This window comes from Xiphophorus couchianus, chromosome 12 (genome assembly GCF_001444195.1).
Source record: "Xiphophorus couchianus chromosome 12, X_couchianus-1.0, whole genome shotgun sequence".
Classification (NCBI taxonomy): domain Eukaryota; kingdom Metazoa; phylum Chordata; class Actinopteri; order Cyprinodontiformes; family Poeciliidae; genus Xiphophorus; species Xiphophorus couchianus.
In genome coordinates this window covers 27565388-27590615 of record NC_040239.1, presented here as the reverse complement: position 1 = coordinate 27590615, position 25228 = coordinate 27565388, and the positions used below count along the sequence as shown (strand labels likewise).

Here is a 25228-nt window from a genome sequence, read left to right as displayed (position 1 = left end):
GATCAGTGATCAAAAAAACGTCGTCTAACACACTGACTCAACTTCAATTCCATGGTCCAATTTAATTCAGTCTGGACGTTTTTCCCCAGGCTCTCCTAAGGTTGACAACAAACTGACTGAGAGCTATTAGCAGACAACAGTTGGTTTTTAGGGTTTATTGTTAGGGGCTGACGGGTCTTTTCCTGTCCCCTAAGACGAAGAGTTGTCCTCCTGTACTGAAAGTTTGCTTGAAATCCCGTCACACTCCTCCACTCTCCTTTCATCCTCCTACTGCCTTGTCACATCTCAAGTCATTCCCGCCTCTTAATCTCTGACACAAACACGTGTTTACTGTCCATTTACAGGAAAAAGCCAATCCAAGCTAATTTGTTTCTACCAAACTTCCTTTCTTAGCAAATTGTTCAAGAAGAATCATGTTTTTGTAGCAGTCTTTCTGATTCAAGAACAAGGTAATGAGACAAGCATTTAGCAAGAGTTTGCTTTTTGTTGCAAAAACAGACTTTGGTACCCAATGTAGAGGTTAGCAGTTTCTTCTTACCTGACCCTGTGCACATCACGGAGAGGCTCCCTATGAGTGCGGCCCCGGTTCGTCCCCGGCAGGGTTCGGCGGTTGGCAGTGGAGTAGTCGGGTTCCAGCTCGTACGGCTCCTCTTCTTCGGGCCCCAAGCTGCGACGATCGTCCTCCAAACCATAAGGCTCGGGTTGGAATCGCTCAGGTTGCGAGCGGTTCAGATCCACTGTGCTGCTCCCCATGGGCACCTGGGGCTGCGCCACATGGCCATAGTCGTCCTTTCTAATTGGCAGAGTGTAGCTGTTCTCTGGACGGTAGCTGTTGGGCATGTAGGGGTAGCGAGGTGGCCGGAAGTTGACACCACGCGACAGGCTACCGTAGTTGTCCGTCAAATCCACATAGCCGTCGTGAAGGCCGTAGTGACGGATGTACTGGCTCTCCGGTGTCTCCACGTACGAGTCGTTGTAGGAGTTGTTGTAGGCGCGGGTCAGGGTAGAGGTTGCTTGGGGTGTGATGAAGCGTTCGCCTCCGTTCTTCATGTATCGTCGGTCGATGGAATCGGTGTAGCTGCTCAGAGGGGATGTGCCTTCAGGCAGAGGTAGGCCATCTGGGCCCAGGGGGACCTGCCGAACTGTTCTGGTGGTCACCGTCTTCACCATCTTAGTCACCTGAAGGGAGGGGAAGATGCATATGTCAGACAATGATGCAGATTTAAAGCTCTTTGCATTAAACAAATAATACTGTGGCATTTTCCGGCTGTGTGGGCAACATCTGAACAAAGAAGGCCTAATTAAATCAGGTAAACAAAGTAGAGAAAACATCTTTATACATTTCTTTTCACTCAGATTGTCATCCTCAGAGTACTTCACAACAATATTACTTTAAAAACACAATTCACCATATTAGCAACAACATACCAGGTGCAGCAACTTTTGACACTTTCATTCTCACTATAAAAACATTAATTTCCTTAAAGCAATGTTCAAGCTACTGTGATACAAATTACCAATACTTTAAAGAGATTTGCACTGGGTAACCAGATGATTACCAGCATTGGTCGACTTTCAGCTTGTTCTGATGTCAGCACATCCCAGTGTACTAACAGGTTACGAGATCAACAACAATCTTCAGTGTGGATGCTGTAACCAAGGAAAGACGACTCAAAGTTGGGAATCTTCAGGATCAGTGAGGTGATGACAATAGGAAAGAGACATGAGGAACTTAATGGGAAACTTTTATCCACAAGGTGTTATGCCATGTCTGTGGTTCATTTTGGCTAAGAAAGATTTCACTGCTAACAAGAAGACGAAACAGAATACAGCTGTTTTTTGTTTCCTTTTGAGCTTTCAACATCTGTAAGTTATGAAATATGCTGAATAAGGGAATAACAACACCCATTTTCAAATCTCTAACTAAAGGTAATGGGCAATATTCTAAATACACCCTGAAAAATCTCTAGTAATGCTAGCGATGGATGCTGCATTTATCTCTAATATAAAATGCTGAGGGCAGTTTAAAACTACGTAATCAATTCAGTTTTGTTTTGAATTACTAGTAAAATCCAGTTTTCTTCTATGATGCACAAGCAGTGTGAAATCACATCTGCTCCTGCTATAAATATTTAATGACAAATGGCAGCATAATAGTTAGGAAAAAAAACTGCACTTTTTATTTCTTCCATACATACAATATACTGCTAAACACAACAATTCAGATGAAACATTCAGATCCAGAATATTGCACACACACAGAATGAGAGCAGACCGAGTCTCCTAGAGTTTGATGTAACAGACATGTGAATGTGCAAATGCTGCTCCACCAGACCCTGCATCCTGTTAGCACTCTAGGGAAAACGTTAGGATCCCATTCTGTGGCTGGGGGGGACGAGACTACCAAACCAGAATACATCCATTTCTGAGGCCCACCCCCTCCTTTTAGCTTAATATCTTTATATCCTCTGCTGTAGGCTGTGTGAATAGCGACGACAGGCAGCAAGCCCAGCTCCGTCTCCGGGCTCTCCGTTCATACAGAAAACAATTTAGACACCCAGTTAGTTCTCCTGTGGCCAATAATTGCCTATTTTGGCCGGGGTTATAAATTCATCTTCAAAATTAATGAGGCTGATGAAAATATATTATCGTCTGCGAATGTGCACGATTGGTGGAGTTCATGTTACCCTGGAAAAGGTGTTGGAGAGAGGTTAATTTCCACTTGATAGGAGCGGACCCGAGCTGATTGGCTCAGAAAAAGAAACAAAAATAGCAATAATAAAAAAGCTCCCTTCCCATCCCGCTAATCAAGAGGTTTAATGTTGATCAACAGCCCAAGTAATTGTAAAGTGCTTTCTATACTATCGAATCAAATATATAATTTCATCTTCAATCAGCAGCGGGGACAGAGGGATGCAAGATATCAGAAATTACCAGGAAAAATAAACCCATGCTACACAGGGGGGTGCCAGGAGCAGAAGCGCAAACCACAGATTGGCTGTTTAACATGGTATCCTCATTACCTTGGCTGAAACAAATAGAAATTTACACTGGCCTCGTTTCTTGATTACACCCTGACTGAGCTACATAACAAAGCCCATTTCAGGGACATCAAGGTTCATTTCCATGTTCCAAGTAATTACAGAGTAGTTTGTTTTCGATGCCAGTCCGCCTCGGCTTTGCACAGGTAAAATTTAGAGCTCATTTGCTGGATTCAGGTCAGCTTTAGAACGGGACAAAAATCACAATGCTAGCTCCGTAATTCAACAACCAGAGCTGGCTTTTAAGGCATCCGTCCTGAGCTCTAACAGTAAGTACAGTTGAAACAAGTGATTTTTATACATACGATAGCATACACCTGTTTTTCTTCACGGCCTTAAGTTAAATCAGTTCAACCCTCTTTTTAGGTCAATTAGAATCACCAAAATTAACTATTTGCTAAATGCCTGAATGATGAAAAAGAGAGAATATCTCTCAATTGAGATTGATGTGCAGAAACAACTAGTTCTCAAAGATTATTGCAGAATGCTTTATTTGAAGACACTGTTTAAACACATAACTGTACTTAGTGATGGGCATTATGGACTTAAAGTTTTATTACAATACTTTATGGTGCTATTGCAGAAACAATAAAAGTGTCAATAACTATTCATTACTTCTTTGTTAGGTAAGTTCATTGCTCTGACTTTATGACGCAACAACCACAGTCTCACAAAAACTGCTTTTGAAAAGCATTCCCATTCGTAGAAAAAAAAAGTGATTTGTATGACTAAGTTGCACATTCACTGCATTTAATCACATTTTAAAATGTATTGATATATTGATAGTAGGCCTGTCCCAATAAGCAATAAATCAATTAATCGCAGGATAAATTAAAACGAGCTCAATAATTTTCATTTGCATGATTTTTTTGTTTTTCTTTTTCATCTCTTTCTACCAAGAAGTGGATGACACAAGCCTTCAGTCTGGTGCTTCAGTTTTATCTAGCCCTTTTTTTTTTGCACAATTTTTTTTACAGAGACTTCATAATTCATTTTATTTGTTGTTTTTGATGTCTTGTTTAATTATTTTGGATATTTAAAAAGTCTTCCAGTTCTAATGTTAAATGTTCATTAGAATTTAAAGTGTATTGATTTTTGAGAAAGTGCTCTTGCATTATTATGAAAATGGTCTCAAAACAACAATATTATCGCTTATCGCAATAACTTCTGGGCCAATTTATCATCCAGAAAAATATGTTTTTGTGACGGGCTTAATTGAAACTCCCATTGATTAAAATGAAGAAAATAGTCAAATTAATCCCAATAATATGAACAGTTAAAGTTTTTTAAACATTAACTGGAATTTATCGTGACTACGATAAATTAATATTCTCATCACAATAAGAATGTATTGCAATAAATGATAAGTGGTATGATCAATAATGTTCACCCCTACATGTACTGCATTTTCCAGAGCAACAAACTGCCAAAACTCCCGGTTTAAAGGAGGTAGACAGATTAATTAATATAAAAACATTCATTAAATTAAGGTTGCTGCAAAGGTGTCTATTTTTAAACTACATATTGCGTCTCCATTTTCACTTTATCTCAGATTGTTGTGAACTTGTGCACACTTTGATTAGACCTAAGCGTTTCTTAAACCAGATCATGTCATTGTGTTCTAATACAGAAAAACTCAAACTAAAGGAGATTGCACTTTTTTACTGTCCATTCACCAAGGCAACAAATGCAGTCTGTTTATGTTCACATTAACCTAAGAAGCAGTCATCATGTATTCTATTTTATTATGGCTGTTAGAAGCTGAGGGGAGGGTTTGATGCTACAGCTTCCCTGCCTCGACATGCCCAGCTGGCATGTACTATTACAGCTTTTTAGGCAATCTGCAAGGGCTGCGAGGGGATCCATCACCCATTTCCATACACCCTTTGATGTACGCCCAAGTTCACAAGATGTTAAACCATCAGGCAAAGGGGAGACGAGGGACCTGGGTTTCAGAGGAACGACTGAGTTCTGCTGGAGTTGGGGTAAACACAGCTCAAAGGGAATTGCTGAATTGGTAGTGAGAGTAATTATCCACAAATGTAGCAACTCTACTGATATTATGTGGTTTAGAATACAGAAAAAAATAAATAAAAAAAATCCCATTGGTAGGGGAAAAAGTTTTAAACAATTGCAGGCACTTAGACGCGGTCCTTACTAGTTTGCCAGGCTGTTAAAAATGGGCGTAAAGACAGAGAAAATCCATTTAAAACAATGTAAGATGTTTTATTACCACTTTTTAACGGGAGAATCCATGTGCGCGGAGGCTGGGTAGTCGAGACAGGAGGAGGCAGTAAATCATGTTGCTAAGGAAGATGTAATGATGAAGCCTGCCACTGATTTTCACGCAAGCAAGAGAGCTTCTTGCGAAGACGACTCGAACAGAAATGGCTCGTTGCTTTGTTGAAAGAGTAAACAGTTCTGACTTTAAAAGCCGATTATGACCATTTACTATTTTGAGCTGAACGTTTTAACTCGCCCCCACTTTACCTGCTCAAGTGTCGGCTAGCAACCTCGTTCGGGAGCAATAAAATGATTTTATTTGTTTAGGTGGTATACCGCAACTCTCATTCGCTCATATCCAGAGGAGAGGAGAAAGAATGCTACTTTTATTGGTCCAAGTCGAAAACGTCTGGTTCATGGAGACTCTGCCAGCAGAAAAGAGTGTCTGGATGCTGGCCAAGGGAAAGTATTTCACACTGGGGCAGCAGGATGAAAGTGGATATAATTGACTGTTTACATGCGCCCATAGACTCTACTACACATTGCGGGCCAATTGACTATAAGCTGAATGAGCTGAGAACGTAGGGAGAATCTGTAGTTAATCTGCTTTAACAATTTAGACTGTGCATCCCCACATGAGGAAAACTTGATCATTAAATTTGCAGATGATACCACAGTAGTGGGGTGGTTTAACGGGAATGGTACATCAGTTTAGTGGAAATGAATCAACCAGCGATGAGAGATTGGACAAGAAGGAAGGGATGACTATCAACTCCCAGAGGTCAAGATCTGAAGCCGTGACTCTCAGCATCACAGCCCATGTAGCAGAGAGGGTAGATAAGTGTAAGTTCCTCCAAGTCTAGATTTCTGATGGCCTCCCTTGATAAAGAAAAAAAAAAGCGTGGTCATGAAACGGAAACTGCCACCAGCATCACTCCCTACCAGAATCCTCCCAACATCCTTCAAAGCTGTGGGTCAGAGTGTGTTGATGTATTGCATCTCATCATGGTACTCAAGCTGATATACGGCAGTCAGGAGGGGAATGTAGGGAGAAAATATCAAGTTTCATTCTCAGGTCTGTTCACTCTCAGGCCCCACCACTTTTAGTCAAAAATTCCAGACTTCCAGAAATTTTCCGCCATCAAGCGCTAACATCTTAACCGAACTGCAACATTAACCATACATTGACCTAAAAGCCAACCCACTTTACATTAATTGGTAAAGTTATACAAGGAACCCCCACCTATTTGCAGTTCAGTCTTTGTGGATTCACCTATTGGAACGCCATAAATATTTGTGAAACATCCTATTTGTGGATTTTTTTTCGTACAGCATGACTAAGATATTTTAAAGAAAATGCAGCTTTGAAGACAAAATACCTAGGCACAATGCTGCTTGACAGTCTATTGGCTGGTGCTTCCAAAGCAACCAATCCAGGAGTGTTATTCATTGGTGATGATACTCTGGATCCCCCAAATGCAGGAATAAGAAAGACCAAATGTTACAAGCTTCAGTGGTAATAGCCAAGACAGTTTCCACTGTTCAATTTAATCCATATTAAAGTATATTTGGTGTGTGCACTATTATAAGCATTTCTAGAGGGGGGGGACTCAAGTCTTTGAGGAGTTCAGCTATTTTTGCTGCTTGTGGTCGCTAAGACCCATAAATGCAGTGGGTTCCCTTTGTATGGTTTACATTTACCTTGTTTAGTCACAAACCTGGAGAGAAATTGTACATGGGCGGCAAACCTGGAGAAAACATCAAGTACGAGTTGGAAGGGGTTCTTGACTGAGAATTTTTGGTGGCGTTAGTTCAAACTCTGCCGATGAATGTCTGCCACCATGTAGTTTATTGTCCTGCAAAGGATAGTGAGGGGAACTGAAAAGGAAATTGGAGGGCTCTACCTTCTGTCCAGTATCTGCTTCCAGAACATAGCTGACCAACGTCAGAGGCTTCTCACACCAACTTCAAACTTTTTAAACGTTTGTGATCTTTGTGGGGGAATTTGCTTGATAGCAGACAAACAATATCTTGGGTTTTTTTTGTACGCCATTAGTTAAAAAATACAGTAACATCTGTACTGTCAACTATGACTTACTCTGAATCAACGTTGGCGACCCTGCTGAATTGTACCTTGTAATCTATTTACAGCAGCTACTGCTTTTCAGTATTTTCACAGTATTCTGTTAAAGATTTTGCTGAAAGTTTATTGCAAAAACACATGGTTACCACAGAAGCAACTTTTCTGCAGGCAGATCAAGACGACGAGAGAAGCTTCTGCGTTTCATCTTCCAGCAGTTAGACGTGGGATAACCATCAAGGAACAGAATCGTGTCGGAATTACACAGCACGGTTAGACGTTCGGTTCAAAAGAAACAGACATGCACAGAAATACATCTGTGAGCTGCTGAAAAATGATTGGAGCGGTGGAAGAGAAAAGAGGTAAAACCAACACACGGAAGAGACGATGAGAGCGGATGGCACGTTAAAGAGTTTGGATCCATTTGAAGTTCACCCTCGACATTAATCTGCTTTACTCTGCAAAGTAATTTCAAGAAAACACCCAACTCCTCCATTCAGTAAGGTGCCAGAGCCTTTAAAGTTGTGTCCTTCCTTCCCCTTGGTTTTCAGCAAAGCCTTTGATTAGTGTGATGTTTTGCTGCATGCACTGGTGTGCTTTATTCCTAACAAGTTATCCCCCCCACCCCCCCACCCAGTGCATAAAACATGTGAGTGTGAGAAAGAGTGTGAATGTGGCCTATCCCCTCGCAGTAAACAGGCTGGAGGGCAACGGGTCCTCCCTTATGAGGGATTAGAGCTGGCTTTTTAATTACAGCTTCACAGTCCCTGGACTAGAAGCTCCACGCTGTGCTCTCTCCACTCATCTGATGGCCTAAGGGGAATGACTTACTGCAGCGATGTTGCTATCTGCATCCAAAATGCTGCAAAGCAAATTTTTAATCTATGGAGGTATGTCTGAAAATGTGGAAAATGTCCAGACTCATCTATAAAGAGGGCATCTAGCACAGAGTCTTTAAGCGGTCTCGACAACTTAAAATGTATTTTTGTTAGTTGATAACGAGTCACTACCAGGAATGTTCTGTGAATACATCCGACTGCCATGGTTTAGCACAGTTTTTATGCCGTAGAGGACAGACAAACACCAAATGTGAGTTTTCTTTTTGACCAACCTTGTGCGAGATCCTTGAGTGAGAATCCTCAAAAGGTAGCAAGTTGTGTAAATAAGGTAAATTCACTTTAAAATTAAACATTTCTTCTTTTTCAGCGTGTCTGGACTAAAAACAGCAGTACTCTCCCCTCTTGGCAAACAAGCAGCTTGAATAAAACAAGGCATCTCTTTTGCTATATAAAAAAGTGAATAAAGAAAAGCTTTGCACCCTGAATCTAGGTTTCAAACTCATACTCTGAAACAGGAAAGGATGTAGTTCTAATAAAGACTAATAAATACTGCCCTGGCAAATAATAATAAAAAAAACAAAGAAGCCATCAGCACTTAAGTTGTTTGCACTGCAGTAATTTGAATACACAGTAGAAATAAAATAATGGCAGAGTGTCAGAAAACATGAATGATTTGTAAGAACGGTGAGAACAACATCTGCGTCCTATCACTAAACTAAACTAAAATGTTGTTTGAAGCTCGACTGCACTGGATCATTCTAAAGTTTAAAATCTGAAATAACCAAACCAAGACTGGACAATAAAATACCAAACAGTTATTCTTTTATTAGTGCCTCTTCTTTTAGTTAATAGAAACACAAATATCGAGATTTTGTGAAAGTTTTTTCATAAAGAATGTCCAACAGAGATTATTTGTGGAAAAAAACCCTCAAAGTATGTTTGTATATTCTTTCAATCAATCTGTAAAAGTCAAGTCTTCAGTTTCTCCAAACATCCTGCTGAAATCTCCCGTCTCATTCCTGTGAAACCAAAATCATCAACGTTCTTATGTTTTGAGCCTGATGTGTGAATAAAATTTAGAAAATTATGACAAAAATAAAATGTTTAACATCAACAACTCACTTAGTGGGAAACACTCTGAACGCCAAGGGAAGATAGGCAGGATGTTAAAGACAGCAGAACAAGGACTTTCTTACCTCAAGATACCTTTACGCATGATTTTTGATTCACAATGCTATGAGCTTGTTGTTGTCATTAACAGTGAACAGGCTAACAGAGAAAAGCACCAGCCTACAGCTCTTAAATGATGTATTCCTCCTTATTATGCAGTCAGGACTGTTTATTCCTTACACAGTAATTTAAAACACAGTTTTATGTGTAGTGCCAGTACTTAATGCATGTAAAATATCATGGAGAAGTTTGATTTCACTCAAAAGCAATTAAAAGGAAAGGGAGCACCCCCTTCAGAATGAGAGTAGAAGATAGACACTGATAAACTGATAAACACCAAAACGACAGGAGAATAACTTTCTACTCAAGACTGAAAGAATTTCTCCTCCGTCTCAGTTTCCACAAAACGATAGCAACAGATTCCTCAGCTGATTTTATTTTTCAAAAAAAAAAACTTGACAGAAATTCTCCATTCTGTGACTGCAGGGATTATTGCAGAAGTTGATGCCCGTAAAGTGTGACTTAAAAAACCTCACACAAAAAAAACATTTTTATCTGAAATCAATCCACCTGAAAACAGAAATATTACGACAATGTACCTTTTCGATGCAGGAAGAAGCTCCTGTGCTACATCTCACAACACATTTAAAACAGAAACACATTCAGTTAATGAGGGTATAATTTGTTGACACTTCTAGAAGTGGTGTGCAGCCTGTGAACACATTAGTCAGCATGTGGTTACAGATTATGGATGACAACTTGAACTTGTTTTCAACACTTGTGCATTTGAGGCATTCTCCAATACATTATTGGAACACTAAAACACATATCTGCCTAACAGAATTTTAATTACTTGTCTGGATTTAATGTTACAATCATTATTAATAAATTATGTTGCATTGCTGCCCTAAAGGCGTTTTAGACTAAGAGGAGCAAAACATGCAGAAGACAGTATTACTGGGGATAGATTATCTCGAGAGGTGGAAGCGGCAAGCTGTGATTTAAAACATGGTCAATTGTGTTAGCTTGAAAAGCCACAGACGGTGCTGTGCACGGCTGCTGTAGAGTGTATGGGCAAACATCAGAGGCATGGTGACAGAAGCCGCAGCAAAACATAAAACCACACTCACCTTCACATTGGTTGACATGTCCTTTCAGAAGAACAACAAAACACAGTGGAGAGAAAGTCAACAAAGGGGGTTTCTGAGAAGCATACAACTGGGAGAATGATCGAGAAACTGACTGATACTAATAATAAGAAGAAATAAACAGAAATAAAGCTGCGAGCGTGGGGGGAGGGCTCCTCTTTCGGGAGCAGGATTACAGGATTTAGACTCCCTAATAATGGAAATCTGGGATTGCGAGCAGAGTATGCTGCTGGATGGCATTCATTTTGACACTCTGAATTCATCTGGATCCATAGGCGACAACGACTGCCGCAAATGCTATTAGGCGTCATACTAAGCTGAGAGGGGAGGGAGGTAGCTGTACTTTTTTCATGCCACACTCCAAAACTACAAATTCTTACCAAGCAATTTTAGTCTACTTTCTAGTGCAAATATCCTGGCACACTTGAAATAAGATAAAACAAGTAATGTTTCACCAAGATACTGGATCGTTTTAATTAAATAATTCCTTAATATTGGCAAAAAAATGCAATTATTTCATTAGCAAATTATTTCTTATAACATGGTGAAAATGTTTTGTTGTTAGGCCTGTCACAATAACAAATGTTTCTGGACAATAAATTGTCGCAGAAGTCATTGCGATAAACACTAATACTGTTGCTCTGACATAATTTTCAAGCAACATAATGGCATAATAATGCAAGAACACATTCTCACATATCTATAAACTTTACATTCTTATGAATATTTAACACTGGAACTAGGAGACATTTTAAATATCCAAAATAAATAAACAAATAAAATGAATTATAAAGTCTATGTAAACAAAATTGTCCTTCAAAATAAGAGCTAACTGAGATCAAATCACCAGGCTCAAGACTTTTATCATCCTGGTTTTAGTAGGGAGAGAAAAGAGAAAAAATAATAAATTATGCAGATGGAAAATATTGAGCTTGATTTCAGTTTTTTAATTTAACTGATTTATTGCTTACTGCAACAGGCCTGCTTGTTTTTAGGGAAATAATCTGCATAAGGAACAAGTACTTTTTCATCAATATTAAAGAATTATTGATATGCTCCTATGTCTTGCTGAAAAGTTACTTGTAAGATAGTTTTATCTTATAACTTTAACTTACTAAGATATTTACAACTAGAAACTAGACCAAAAATATTTGGTAACATTTTGTGCAGTTTCAGGTTGAAAGTATAGATTTAAAAAAAAAAAAAAAACACTATTCAATCGCCTCATCTATATCTAATTTCTGTCAAGATGACAGAGTGTCCGTATTACCTTGGTCTCTGTGCGCCGCGTGGTTCCGTCGTCGGAGGTGACCACCGAGACGTGAGACGTGGGGGTGCCGGGGTCCTCCTCTATGGTAACCGTCTCCTCCACCACCTCCTGCGGCTCCTGCGGCTCCTGCATCATAGCCAGGGACGTGGCGTTACTGGGGCTCTGCTCCTGGACAGAGAGGAGTGGGGAGGGATGAATTAAAGCAATCAGGGCTCAACAAGCAGATTTTCCTAATCGCTGTTGCACAGCATGGGGGGAAAACAACTTCTAGGTAATCATCTGTTAGACATACAGCAAGATAAACCTGCATCTGCGCTGCCATAGCAACAAACCGCATTAAGATGCAGCAGAGGAGAGGTGCGTCGTGCGTAAGCCTGCTGAAATGCCTCTCGTGATTTGAAATGCGGCGCGTTTGCTTTAGGTAGATAGGAAGTGTGGAAATTAATAAGAAAGAAATAAAAAGGCTTTTATTACACTGAAACCATGAGATAAATGACATGTGATCGTGACAAAGAAATAGAAAAAATAACTTTGTACAAAATGAAAAACAACTAAAGCTATTACTTTACATTTTTAGCTGTTAATAGACCATTTGCATCCCTGCATTTGTATTGACAATATGAACTCCCAGCAAGACAACATTTCAGATATACATTGGTACTGAGTTCAGGTGTAATAATATGTTCTATTGATTGTAAGGAAATTAGGACGTTAGCTCAAATTTAATTCTACAGCTCAGCAATTTTCCCAAAAGAAATTTCCAGGAAATTTCAAGCAAACTGTCAGACGGTTTTAGGAAACCCATACATATTTTCTCGAAACCACTAAAAGTCCCCAAAATGTCCCACTGCAAATTGGACAGATTCAACAAAATAACCAAAATGGCTTTAGTCAAAGTTTTCTGGAACCAAACTGACCATCTGGATTTCTAAATCCTTACAAGACTCAAGTTACATACATTTGTTGACCTAACAAATGTATGCAATTGTTCATCTAAAATTCAAACGCACAAAAGAAGGAAAAGGGAAACGGCATTCTCCATAATGCAGACGCAGTGAGTAGCAAACGCCTCCCAACCCACCAATCAATCACTCTGTGGAAGTTGGAAGGACTATTTTTGATCCACATTTTACTGGGAGGTCATGGATTTGAAAAAACTGTCTCTACGGGCGACGGATGAAAGTGAGTATTGAGTTCTACATTTTTCACCTGATAAAAAAAAAAGGCTTGAGAAAAATATGCTTCCAGCTGCATTTCCAGCTGATAGAAAAAAAAACAAAAAAAACAATACGGAGCCAGTGTTTGGACGTGCAACGCCCTGGCTTGGACTGCTGGTGCACAAGAGTGGGACAAAATTACAGCTTTCATGATGGAGAGGGGAAGGAAGGCATTTGAGGCAATCACAGATAACCAAAACAGCACGGAGCCAAGAGAGCAAGAGGAAATCACGAGTAACAGGGAAAGCGGAGAGAGGCAGAGTAGAGGAGTCAGTGGGAACTTTTTCTGATGACCTGGTAAGAGAGGAAAACAGGGGGTTTGTGAACTTGTCGACCGTACTGCTGAAGCTGACCTAAAGGAATTGCTTTTTAAAAATGCCTGTCACATTGATGCAATGAGCCCAACTAACTAATTTCAGGGTGTTTTCACACCTGATGGTCCTGGAGACTGTGTTCAATTGGGGACTAAAGTTGCAACATTTGTTACATTTCCAGCTGCTGCTGTTCGCTTTCACACTGCACTCACTGTCAAACGAACCAAACCCTTTGAGAAACTTGTTCCCCTCCTTGCCTGTGGTGGTTTGGCACCAAGAACTACTGAAGGAAGTGACACAAAACATCAGAAGAAGACCCTGAGCAAAACTTCTTTCTTCACAAAATGTAAATAAAACGGAGCGGCATCAGATTTTAGCGGTTTTTGGTCTTTGGTAAAAGACCACCAGCCAATTCTCCCAATAGTGCTAGACTCTCATGTTTGTTTTGGTTGTATTTTGCCAGAAAGCCCCCCGCAGTCTGGTGTTGGCGTTTCCTGCTTTTGGGGCAGTATCCTGTCCGCTTGCATCCACACATGAAATCAAACTGTGCCAGAGTTCACTTCAACCGAACTGAGACGTAGGCGTTTAGGCGGACCAGAGTTTGCTTTTTTGTTTCACATTAGAGTTCGATGGCGCACACACACCTTTCCAAACAAACCAAACTTTATAGACAAATGACCTACAACTCAATTAACAACCAGAAATCTCATCTGAAATTTTCCTCATTTTACAAGTCTTTGGAAGCAATTAAGACAAAAATCTAATCCAATGAGTCTTTTTCAATCAGCTACCAAGAGCTGAAGTGATGGACGGGGTGAGATCAAGGAGAAAGTTTCACAGTTGTTCCTCCCCTCCGTTTTGTCGAAACTCTTTAGGTGACAGCTTGTCGAGAGAGACTGCCTGTTTTCTTCACGTCTTTGAAGACACTAATAATTGAATATCTCTTCATTGATTCGGCAGCTTTTTTTCCGGCTTCAAAGCCCCCAAACAGTCCTCATTGATCTCCAGTCTTTCCTGTTCAGTCAAACGTTTGCACTTTTTAGGCTGAGGATCTCTCTGCATAATCCCTTGGCCCTCTTGCTTCTTTGCCCCAGATGGGAAAAAGACCAGAGCTGACATTTAGGGATAAATATCACCTCATAAAGGGCACGAAAACGGACACTGTGCACCTGCTCCACTTTATCCAGTAAATCAGAGTCAATTAGAAGTCAGTTTAGCCATTAGATGTGGAAAAAAGGTTCCAATGAGAGTGTTTTAGCCATTAGAACCAATAATATAACTAATGACCAACTAGGCTATCTGCTCTACTGAAAGAGACACGTTTATTTAAGCAGTCAATAGCCAGCTGACGAAAAGATTATGTTTTTTTAAACAGCTGACCTGAGGCTAAACCGCCCCGTTCTACAGGGAGAGACCTACAGAGAGAGAAAAGGTCAGAGCTGATTAGTTCCCTGCAATCAGCATGCCTGTAATGCTCGATTCTAAATGTGAATTACCCTCCTGACTGCGTGCTGGCAACAAAAACGGCCTTATTTGAGGAGTCACAAATTGCAAAATAGAAAGTGCAGTGAAAGAAACACGAGTTAACTGTATAAAATTCGCTTTAGGCACCGAAAGGTCAGAAATATATACTGCTTTTCTGGACTTATTGGGATTCATTGGCATCCAGGCAGCAACAATCTATCCTTGAAAATGTGCTTCGACTGTAAAACAGAAAAGAATAACAGCACTTTGATGGTCAAACGTCATGTCAACTCAAAAGAAAAGCAGTTTTTTAATCTGCAGAATGTCCTGAGTGATTGTTGGCAAGCACTGATAATCCACCTGTTTTGCTTTTGTCACTTTTCAGGAGTCAGGAATATGATTATTGGCCATTTGAAGAGATGCAGGTTTCCTTTTTAAAACACTCTAGGATTTGGGTCATAGCTCAGGTAAGATTTGAACTTTTTATATGCTAAACAGCTGCTTCTAGTTGTGAAAACAACACTTTGTTGCCACGGTTACACATTATAACAACTGAAAGAGCAAAAATCGATTCTGGGCTACTCCAACATGCTGCCACCAAGAGCAGCGCAATTGTAGAGATACTAGTCATCAGACAATATTTACTCTGAACATAACCTGCTGCTGGTAATAATATTTCAAGGAACTTTAAGAGGTTAAGGTTAGAGAGTCTTTATTTTAAAGTAGGAAAGTATTTTTTTGAGTACTCCAGTTGTGTTGATAAGTCAGCTAATAAAAAACAAGAACACAATGTAACAAAATAAAACTTCCACTAACTTAAATTCATTTGTCTATTAAAAATCAACAAACCGTGACAGAGTGACAGTCGAGATAAGAAAGACTTGTAAACATTGTGAAAATACTGCAACTAGCTAACTGCTAGCATCCCTAAAACTGACATCTGTTTAATATTTTTCAATCATGGCTCAGTTTTTAATTTTTCTTTTTTATGGAGTACAGATTATCTTTGGTTGATACTTTCCAACAAAATCTGATTTCTAAAAACTCTTTTAGAAAACGCAGAAGATAAGGCTTTCATTCAGGATCCTTGGAGGGTTGCTCACTTCCAAGGTTTCCTCCCCCTCAACTCGGTGGGCATTAGGTGGGAGACTGAAGTTGAATGTGACATTTCAGCCCTTAAATAAGTGATTAACAGGTGGCTGGCTGTGGGCTAGCTCGGCTTTTTGCCAATCACAGGGGAGAACGGGACTGACTGTGAGTCAAGGAGACTCAAGAAAGCAGTCAAGGGCAGGAGAGGTGGAGTACAGTGACTGATTGTTGAGAGAGGAGTGATAAAATGGCATAAAGGGCTTGGAGGAGGGAATGCAATGAAGGAAAAGGGAAAGGCTTAAGCGCATGCAAATGTTAGAAAAATGGTTTGTATAACCATAAAGAAACTTTAAGGCAAGATGAGCCATTTTTATATCAGCTACACTGTGACTTAAACTTTCTCCACTGGTTACTGAGGAATGGCACTTCTTCCCTGTCCATCAAACACAGGATCTATGGCTACAGAAAGACCACACTCATATGAAAATACTTGCTTCTCATGATGGAAAAAAAAAAAAAAGGATCATAAATATTTTCAAACACATTCCGTATACAAGTCAATTTGATGGGCAAAAAGTAAAAACAGAAACGAAGTAATTACCTGATAGTAGAAGGATGCATACGCTTAGACGTATATCACATGTAATAAAACTTTTTCTCCAGTGTTCAGCCTTTTTGGTGACAGACCTAAACTCAACTAAGGAGAATCTAAATCAGCTAAAAACCTCGGCTGCATCAGCAGGATTTTTTTCTGACATTTTCTCAGCTTGATTCTTTCGCTAAATCTAAAGTTTGTAGAGCATCTACAGAGGATTAAAAGGACTTTTAATCTATAAAAGCATCAACAAGGGCAGGATTAAAAAAAACACAGCACTGTAAATACTCTATAGCACAGTGAATATTGTGTTCTCGATATGGTGCAACAGTGGCACTACAAAAACAGAACATTTCTCCAAAACTGGAGAAACGACAAGATACAACGAAGGCAAAAAAGGTACATTTTTGGGCAACTACTCAAAAAGTATTAACACTAAACATGACAATAAACACAAAATATGTACAGAACAGAAGGTAATAGAAGTAGCATCAGGATCAGGTGTGAATGATTTTGTCAATGAAGAAGCATGTGGAAAAGAGATGTTGTAACAATCGGAAGGCAGGATGGAAGGAAAACGTCAGGGAGAACTTTTCCAAAGAAGAGTGAGGGCTTTTCTTGGGGGCTTTTTATGCCTACTTCAACAGCCAACAATTTAAATTAAGTTTCTGTAATCTATTTATAGTTCTATGTAAGGAAATGTTGATATATGGTGGTCTGACCCCAATGCAAAACATCCACAAGGAGAAGGAAACTAAGAGAGGATAGTGAGGTTTGATCATCAAGTAATGTAAAGGTCATACAAATTAGGCAAGATTTACACATTTTTTATGAAAATCTATCTCTGATAGCAGTTGAATTACTTAGGAAAATTAAGCTAAAATTCAATGGATACAAAGTAAGGGTGAGATTTAGCAAAGGACTTCATTGACTGACAGATTCAGTCAAGTATGAGCATGCTGATATAAATCTACAGAGAAATATTATTAATCTGTTGCATATAACCAAAGGCAGACCATCCTTAACAAGGTGTACATACAGATAGCTCAACAGCCGCATCAATCGATTCCACCAGAAGATATTACCCTTGACAAGCGGCTCAGAACAATCTCCTGTGGGGTCCATATAATTACGATGGATCATGGACAGAAATTCAGCCCCTTCAAAGGAGCCAATCTTAACAGTAATGGATTTCTAAGCAGAAAAAAAAGGAAAAGGAGGATAACTAGGAATACAAAGGCAGGAGATTAAGTGATGCAGTGGTGTCAATTAGCACCAACCAGCTATTTGCCATCAATCCAACCCCATTCATCATCAGTGTTCAATAAGATGGCTGGATGTTGTCTGAGAGCAGAGAGAGCGAGAGAAAGGAGATGAGGAGCATCTCGGATGACGAGTCAAAGAAAAACTTGTGTTGAACTTGAGAATGAGCCATGATTGCAGGATAGGTTGAATTGTCTTTGTTTTAAGTTGTGCTATCAAGCAAAGAAAGTTGGATGGTTGGTTAATTAAAAGAAACATATTGATATCTGGAAGTTACACAGTCATTTATTGAATGTTAAATATATATATATAATTGCCATTATTTTCTGGGAAAACATTTTTAATTCTGACTTTTTTTTAACAGGTTAGCAGCTCATTCGGACTGGCAATGTACATAAGAGTCTGATTACACTCAGCAGAGCAGCCACTACAATAACAACGATGAATGCCTCCATTTATAGCGTCATTGTGGCACACCTTTACAATGAGTCTCACATTGAAAGTATACCAGTTTGCCAGAGGGTGTAATTCTACAACGACAATCAATGCCAACAATAATGGTGGCATTAATAATGGTAGCAAAGTCAAACTGATGACTGTTATCAACTGAAAAATAAACCTGTTTATTTAAGGGTTCATATCTACATGTTGGCAACAGTGATTTTTACTTGAGTTTTTGTTTTATTCTGAAAATAAATACATTGTTCTATGTTAGACAAAGCAGTTTGAGATACTGTACTCATGTCTTAAAAATGGAAACATATGCAACTTCAATTGCACTTGACAGAAGTTGTCAAAATCATGAAATCTGATAAGAACATGGTTAAAAACGTTTCATGCCCCAAGTTATGGTATGTTCTATATTTTTATTTTCTTTACATAAAATCATGATGTCAATCATGATGAAACTGATCATAGCTTAAATTTAAGAAAACTGTAATTTGATATTTGTGTCTTATAGACCACCACTAAATTAATCTTTTTTTTTGTCCATCCTTTATCTTTCACTCAGTTGAGGATTGGGCCGCCGGGACATAAAAAAGTCCAGAGGGAAGTCTGAGCAGAAAAGCTCAGACTTCCCTCTGTCCAAGCACTTGGGACGGCTGTTTGGTAGAATTCAAAGATGTTCCCAGGCCAGTCTACGTAGACACATCGTCCCTCCAGTGTGTTCTGGGTCTTATCCTTGGTCTCCTCCTGGCAGGGTGTGCCTGAAACACCCCACCCAAGAGTCATCCAGGAAGCATCCTAACCAGATGCTAGAGTCACCTCAACTGGATCCTCTCAATGTGGAGACTCAGTGTCTCTACTCGAAGTCCCTCCTTCACGACTAAACTTTTCACCCCATCTCTAAAGGAGAGTCCAAACACCCTGCAGAGAACACTCATTTTGTCCTCTTGCATCCATGATCTTATTCTTTTAGTCACTGCCCAGAGCTTGTGACCATAGATAAAGTAGGAACGTAGATCAACTGGTACATTTAGAGTACAGGTTGCACCAATGTGTCTATTGATTTCCCACTCCATGTTTCCGTCATCCGTGAACAAGACCCTGAGAAACGTAGCGCAGAACCTCATCTCAGACCCAGAGAAGGCAGTCTACCCTTTTATAAGCTCAAGCGTCATCGTCTTGGATTTGGAGGTGCTGACTTTCATATCCCGGCCGCTTCACCCTTCGCTACGAACTACTGCAGTGAAAGCTGGCGATCATGGTCTGATGAAGCCAACGGAAACACATCATGTGTAAAAAGCAGTGACCTGATCCTGAGGCCAGCAAAACGGATTTTCTCAACACTAAGAAATTCTGTCTTTAGTCATTTTCTTTTATTTTGTAAAATAAAATCCAAGGTGCCTACTTATGTGAGAAGACTTTGATATATTTTCTCCAGCAGATGTATTTAATATCTAACAATTACAGAAAAGGGATAAATTTACTTTTTCATTTTGCCATTCTAAATAGAAAACCATGGTGTGCTTTGTTAAAGCCTTGCTCCAAAGATGTCATGTTAGGCATATGCAGAAGCCAGATTTGTCATTTGGTGAGGAAAATTGCCATTTTCGAGACCTGAATAAATGTGTAAATTAGGATTCAAACTCGCCTTTAGAATATATCTGAGTTTTAAAACTGGACCAATGAGACATGAAAAGAAACTCTCTCATTAGACCCTTTAATCAGAAAAACAGACATCGTATCATAATTTTTTTTTTGATAAAAGAATAACTTAATAGGTGCAAAAATCATTGCCTGTTAAGGGAATATCACAACAATATTAAGGCTGCACTAAGAAAGACTTGACATTGAAAACTATAAATATTATCCTTAAGTTCTAAATTGAAGGAGACTTATTGAGTCCAGTAAAGTCAATCATCTGCAGTATATAGTTCCTATGAACAGGGAACCATGTTTCCAATTGCAAACTACAGCAGACGTTTCCCACTCACTCCCACACGAGAGCAAAAATTAGATCTGTACGTCTCAGTCGGAACACAGCAGGAGGGAGGCTCGGGTTCTTCGCTTTCAGACGGTACACTCTGTCAGATCACCACCTGGTCAATCATTCTGGTGTGATCAGAGTCACCTTCCTTCCTAATGCACACACATGCAACACGCTCAGGCTCAGTCTGACCCCTGCGCTGAGACTAACAGGATTTCACTCCGGAGCCACGCCAGCAATCATTACATGGCTCTTACACAATTAATCCTCAAGCAAAGATCGCCTAGCAAACCTCGGGTCGTCCAATTTCCCATCAGCCCCTTCTGCTTCAACCACCTGCCCTACCAGCAGCTCTCCATGGCAGAGGATAATGTGATAAAGTTCTAGCAAGAATGAAAGAGACAGAGGGAGAGCGTGAGAAGGCAGTGCACTGGGGTGAAAAAGCAAATGTGAACTGTGGCCGCGTGATCCAAGCATTCGAAACAAAGAAGGTTTGTGGGATGGAGCAGGAGGGGAGAGAAAGTCAAGAAAGTGGGTAGGGGAAACTAGCAAGTGTGATAATACGTGGCAGACACCCAATACAGCATGCTCTCCAAGGGTGAAAAAGGAGAAGGGGGCGGAATGCAGTTGCATCCAAGGTCAATGACAGGTCCAATCTCAGTTACAGCTGGGGCAGAGGTCCCCAATGCCTGGAATAGTTCCAAGTTCAGCTGGGACAGTGTTTAGGAGTGAAGTGCTAATCTTTGTGTATTTATGCTTTGGCTTTCGGTCATTTTGTGCCTTCACCACTTCTACCATTGTAGATCTGCTCTTCAAATACAAAATCTGCCAAAGCATTCTTTTCTCAACTGCGTCATTTTGTATCCAGCAGGCGGGTGTTTTGTGCTCACTATGACAGCTGAAGATTGAAGGTAATTTTCTATTTTCAACTCAGTATTCTCTAAGGAAAGATTGATTTGTTGATCCTAGAAACATTTACAACCATTAGTAACTGTGGGCAGATCAGTGTTCCTTACCATATTTCAGAAGATTTTATGATCATGAAGTGGAACCAATAAGGGACAAAGTGGAAAGAGTATGAGTGTATGAGTTGTTGAAGAGGTAAAGTGAGCCCTTGTGTTTTTAAAGACATATTTCAATTATACAACAGTGAACTGAAAATAACCACAGAAGGAGGGTGACGTCCTGCTGATACAACTAAGAATGACGGGAACCTTAATCTCTCCTCCGATGACTGATCCTCGGCCAAATCCGGGCCTCCATTTTCACCCCTTTCCCGTTTGGTCTCTTAATTTTAGACATTTGTTTTATTTAACTTTCCCCATGACTGATTCTTCCACCTCTTTCCCGAAATCCCCCTCTATCCCCCCCGACTCATGCGTCACCCTCTGTTGATGTGCCCTTTTGTTCCTTTGCACCAGCGCTTAGAAACGGGACAAAACTTAGCCAGGTCTTGACAGACTCAGATGTGATTGTGGCATCACGAAAGGCATTTTCCCACTTGGAGTGGGCTATCTAGTGACAGACTGAAGCCCCCGTGGAACCCATGGCAACATTCGACACCGCCTTAATCTCTAGAAAGACTAATATTCCCATGCAAATTGGCCAGGAGATGTTTTAAAACCTTGGATAATTTCTAACATATGCCATCAATTACGCGCCATACACACAAGCACTCTTGCACACACGGAGTCACATACCACATGTGTTTTCCTCGTATTTTATGGCCAGCAGTCAGTTTGGGGAGTCAAAGATCCAGAGAGTCACCTTAACCACGCAGCTGTCACCAAATTGGAGCAATGGGTGCACAAATAAGTTGTATAGTTATTTAGTAAGTGGCCAGGGAGACAAAGAGAAGAAGGCGGATAATGAAGGAAAACAAAGGAGGAGGAATCACTGGAGCTCGTTGAGCAAACTAAATCAATGAGCGACGGAGAGGGGTCAGCACCCACAGTTGAGGCTTGATTGTTTGGACAGCGGGTGTGGCCATGAGGAGCAGGTCAGAAAAGAATTCAACTGGCAAGGATGAAGACCAGCAGTAGCCTGGAGCAGTCGACGGGTGGTGGGCGGAGTGTGGGGTTAGGGGTGGGCTTGTCGCGATGGTGTAGCTCTAGGTTCCCACAGGGTGGCTTGTTTGCAGTGCCCCTCCTCTTAGCCTCTGGATCCCTGTCAGCATGATTTTGTCAGAAGACTGGTGACTGGAGGGGGTTGAGAGAGGCGGGATGGGGGCAAGGGGGAGGCAGGGGCGAGTGATGGGCTGAAGCGTTAGGAGGCGGCAGTGAGACGAGGTCTGCCAGAAGCTCAGTTCACATGAGGTCCACAGGAGACAGAGAGAACTGGAAAGGGGACATATGCTTCACTTCCTGTCAGGCTACAAACGCAACACTTATTGTCCCCCTGACACCCTTTTTGCAAAAACTGTCTGTGTGTGTGCAGCCCTAGGGTGTCCAGTTTAGTGAAAATTTACCCCTTCCCTTTTCAACAATACAGGCTTACTTTTTGGGTCTCTTGTGTTAAAAGCAGTGAAGCTTGTCACAGATTTTATAGGCATAGCACATATTTCTTTCTCTATTTAAGCTGCTGTGTTGGGCTGTGGGAGTGGGCTTCTTCTTTACAGAAACTTTACGGGTAATAGAGAAAGTGTTCAATTTTTTTGATCACTAAAACAAATTTAAGCATAAAATACTTTGCTTCAAATCTGTCTAAGCACGCCCTGTACCTTTACAAGCAACAGGTGCAACAGAAATATTACGGTGAATACACCTTTATGCTTCTGGAACACACTTTGCTCTGCTGAAGGACTTTGGTGACCCTAAAACTCAAAAACCTTCAGAGGAACCTAGAGTTAGGAGGGGAAAAGCTCAGATAATACCCAGAAGAACTAACACAGTCCATCACAATAAGGGCGACTGCTTTTCAAACATGCCATCGGTCAGATGAGATTAAAGCTTCTCCCGGGATATTTTTACAGCCTTGTGCAAACCGTCTGGTAAAAAATTAGGCTCATTTTGTGAGCAACAGCTTGGAGTCACAGGCGCCGACTGCAAGAACCCTGCCTTTGGAGAAATCCCAGCTGATTTACAGCTAACCTTCAACGGGTCAAGTGATAAGGTGAGGCTGGATGTATGTGTGTCTTATAAAGGAGCCATTGTGCAGCTTGGTAAATCTATCAGGGGCTGAGCTATAGCCCAGTGACTTTTATTTATTATTTCTCTCCGTCAGATAAAAGAAATGTGATATTTCATCTGTTTTGCTCAGCTCTGCTCTATAGACTTTATGGAGCACAAAGCAGGTAAAAATGTTGGTGTGAGAAAGCAATTTGTAGAATGGACTCCTTCTAAGCCACAGGGCAGCACATTTTACAACAGATGAGAAAAATATTCTTAGGTCTAAAGTAACCCAGGACAATTCACCTGTATATTACTATACACTGAAGTTCCCAACTTAGGGAAAAATAAAAGAATATTCATTAATCTCTTATTTGTAGATATAGTACCTAATTCATTTGGCTCAGGTTTTTTTTTGCAGTCTTTCCTGGAAAAAAGGTTTAAGCTCCGTCAGTTGAGGTGGGCGTTGTCTGTGAACATTTTCAATACTTTTTCAAAACCTGCCACAGATTCTCAAGATCCGGGACTGGACGATGACTGGACCAATAAAATATACAAGATGCTTTGATGTGAACCATTTTCCTGTCACTCTGGCTGGATGTTTAGGGGTGTTCTTCCATTGTAAGGAGTACTTATGGCAAGTAGTCATTAGCAACATGTTGGTTGCCTCCAACATGTTTTCTTATCTAGCCTGGTAAAAGCCAATCACTGGTTCTATGTTTTGCTTCATGCTGAGGGTCTGGGCCCCTGGCTATTGAGAAACGATTCCTTGCTGGAGGCATGGACTCCACTGAACTTTTAAACGATTGGATCTGATTTTACCCAATTGCTAACGTTTGGTTATGTAAATTGCAAGAAATTGTAAACAACCCCGTGGGGAGTAAGGCCATGACATCTTCACCAGCCAATAAAATAGCTTAAACAATCCTCATGCTGTGACTTTAATTGCTCATTATGGAAGCGTGGCCAGCACAAACCAAATGGCTTTGTTCACTTCCTCCTCTGCCATTCCCAAACTACAATTCAACAATTCTAAAGCACAGCAGAAAATCAGCATCAATGTTTCCAGCTCCTTCTGTTCCCTAATCGGTCCGGCTGAAATTCAGCTCTGCTCATCTTCTACAGCTTGCTATGAATTTTCAAGGGTTTAATTCCAATGATGATCTACTTCTTGCTGCTCTTCCCTAAAAGTCAGATTTGTGGATTTTGTGATTAATAATTATCCAGTCAGGTGATTCTCCCATCTCTGCATCTCCTCCAGATTTACCATAGGCCTCTTGGCTGCTTCTCTTATTAATGCTCTCCTTGTTTAGCCTTTGGATGGATGGCTCTGTCTTGTTGGTTGCCATATGCTCTTTCCATTTTGAGTGTTTAGTGATGCGTTCCAAGCATGGGATACTTTTTAAAACCTAATTTAGCGTTAGACTGTCTGCAGTGGTCCTTGGACTTTGAGACACTGTTAGCTAACTTCTAGAGCCACCATAGAGTAGCCACATTTATATTGAGAAGAAATTACACATAAATGGACTCTACTTAAAAATTTGATGACTTTTGAAGCCTTCTAGCTGAAACTAATTTTAGTTAATGGGTAGCATAGAATCGACCTGTCACGTTTTTAAAACTTTCTTTTGGAAAAATAAAAATAAATTCAAAATTTTGGCTTTCCACTTTAGAGTTATGATCTACTTCATCTTGGTTCGTCACAAAGAAAATCTCCAAAAAACACACTGAAGTTTGCGGTTATTCATATATGAATACGCCTTCAACAACCCCTTCAAAAGTATGAATACTTTTGCAAGGCTTTCCTGTTCACGTACAAGAACAGAAGATAAAATATATGTATTTAAATTAATTAAAATATAACAACAAAGCCCATTGGATTATCTAAATGCTACTGCAGTCTCACTATCACAGCATTCTACATTTATTAAAAATCACACTATAAACTGTATTTGTGCTACACATCCCTAGTCTGTT

The 25228-nt window shown here is 40.2% G+C and overlaps 1 protein-coding gene across 9 annotated transcripts in view; it reads right to left on the bottom strand.

The window, feature by feature from the left end:
- arvcfb (ARVCF delta catenin family member b) overlaps positions 1-25228 on the bottom strand; it is a 243058-nt gene that overhangs the window by 75199 nt on the left and 142631 nt on the right. For 7 of the 9 annotated variants that reach the window (XM_028033129.1, XM_028033135.1, XM_028033134.1 and 4 more), the window contains 3 exons: positions 11772-11939; positions 10484-10504; positions 539-1179 (listed from right to left, as the gene is read on the bottom strand). In XM_028033129.1, coding sequence (XP_027888930.1) covers positions 539-1179; positions 10484-10504; positions 11772-11939 — 830 coding nt within the window. The remainder of the gene's footprint in view (positions 1-538; positions 1180-10483; positions 10505-11771; positions 11940-25228) is intronic. The other 2 variants (XM_028033132.1, XM_028033133.1) reach the window with 1 other exon arrangement.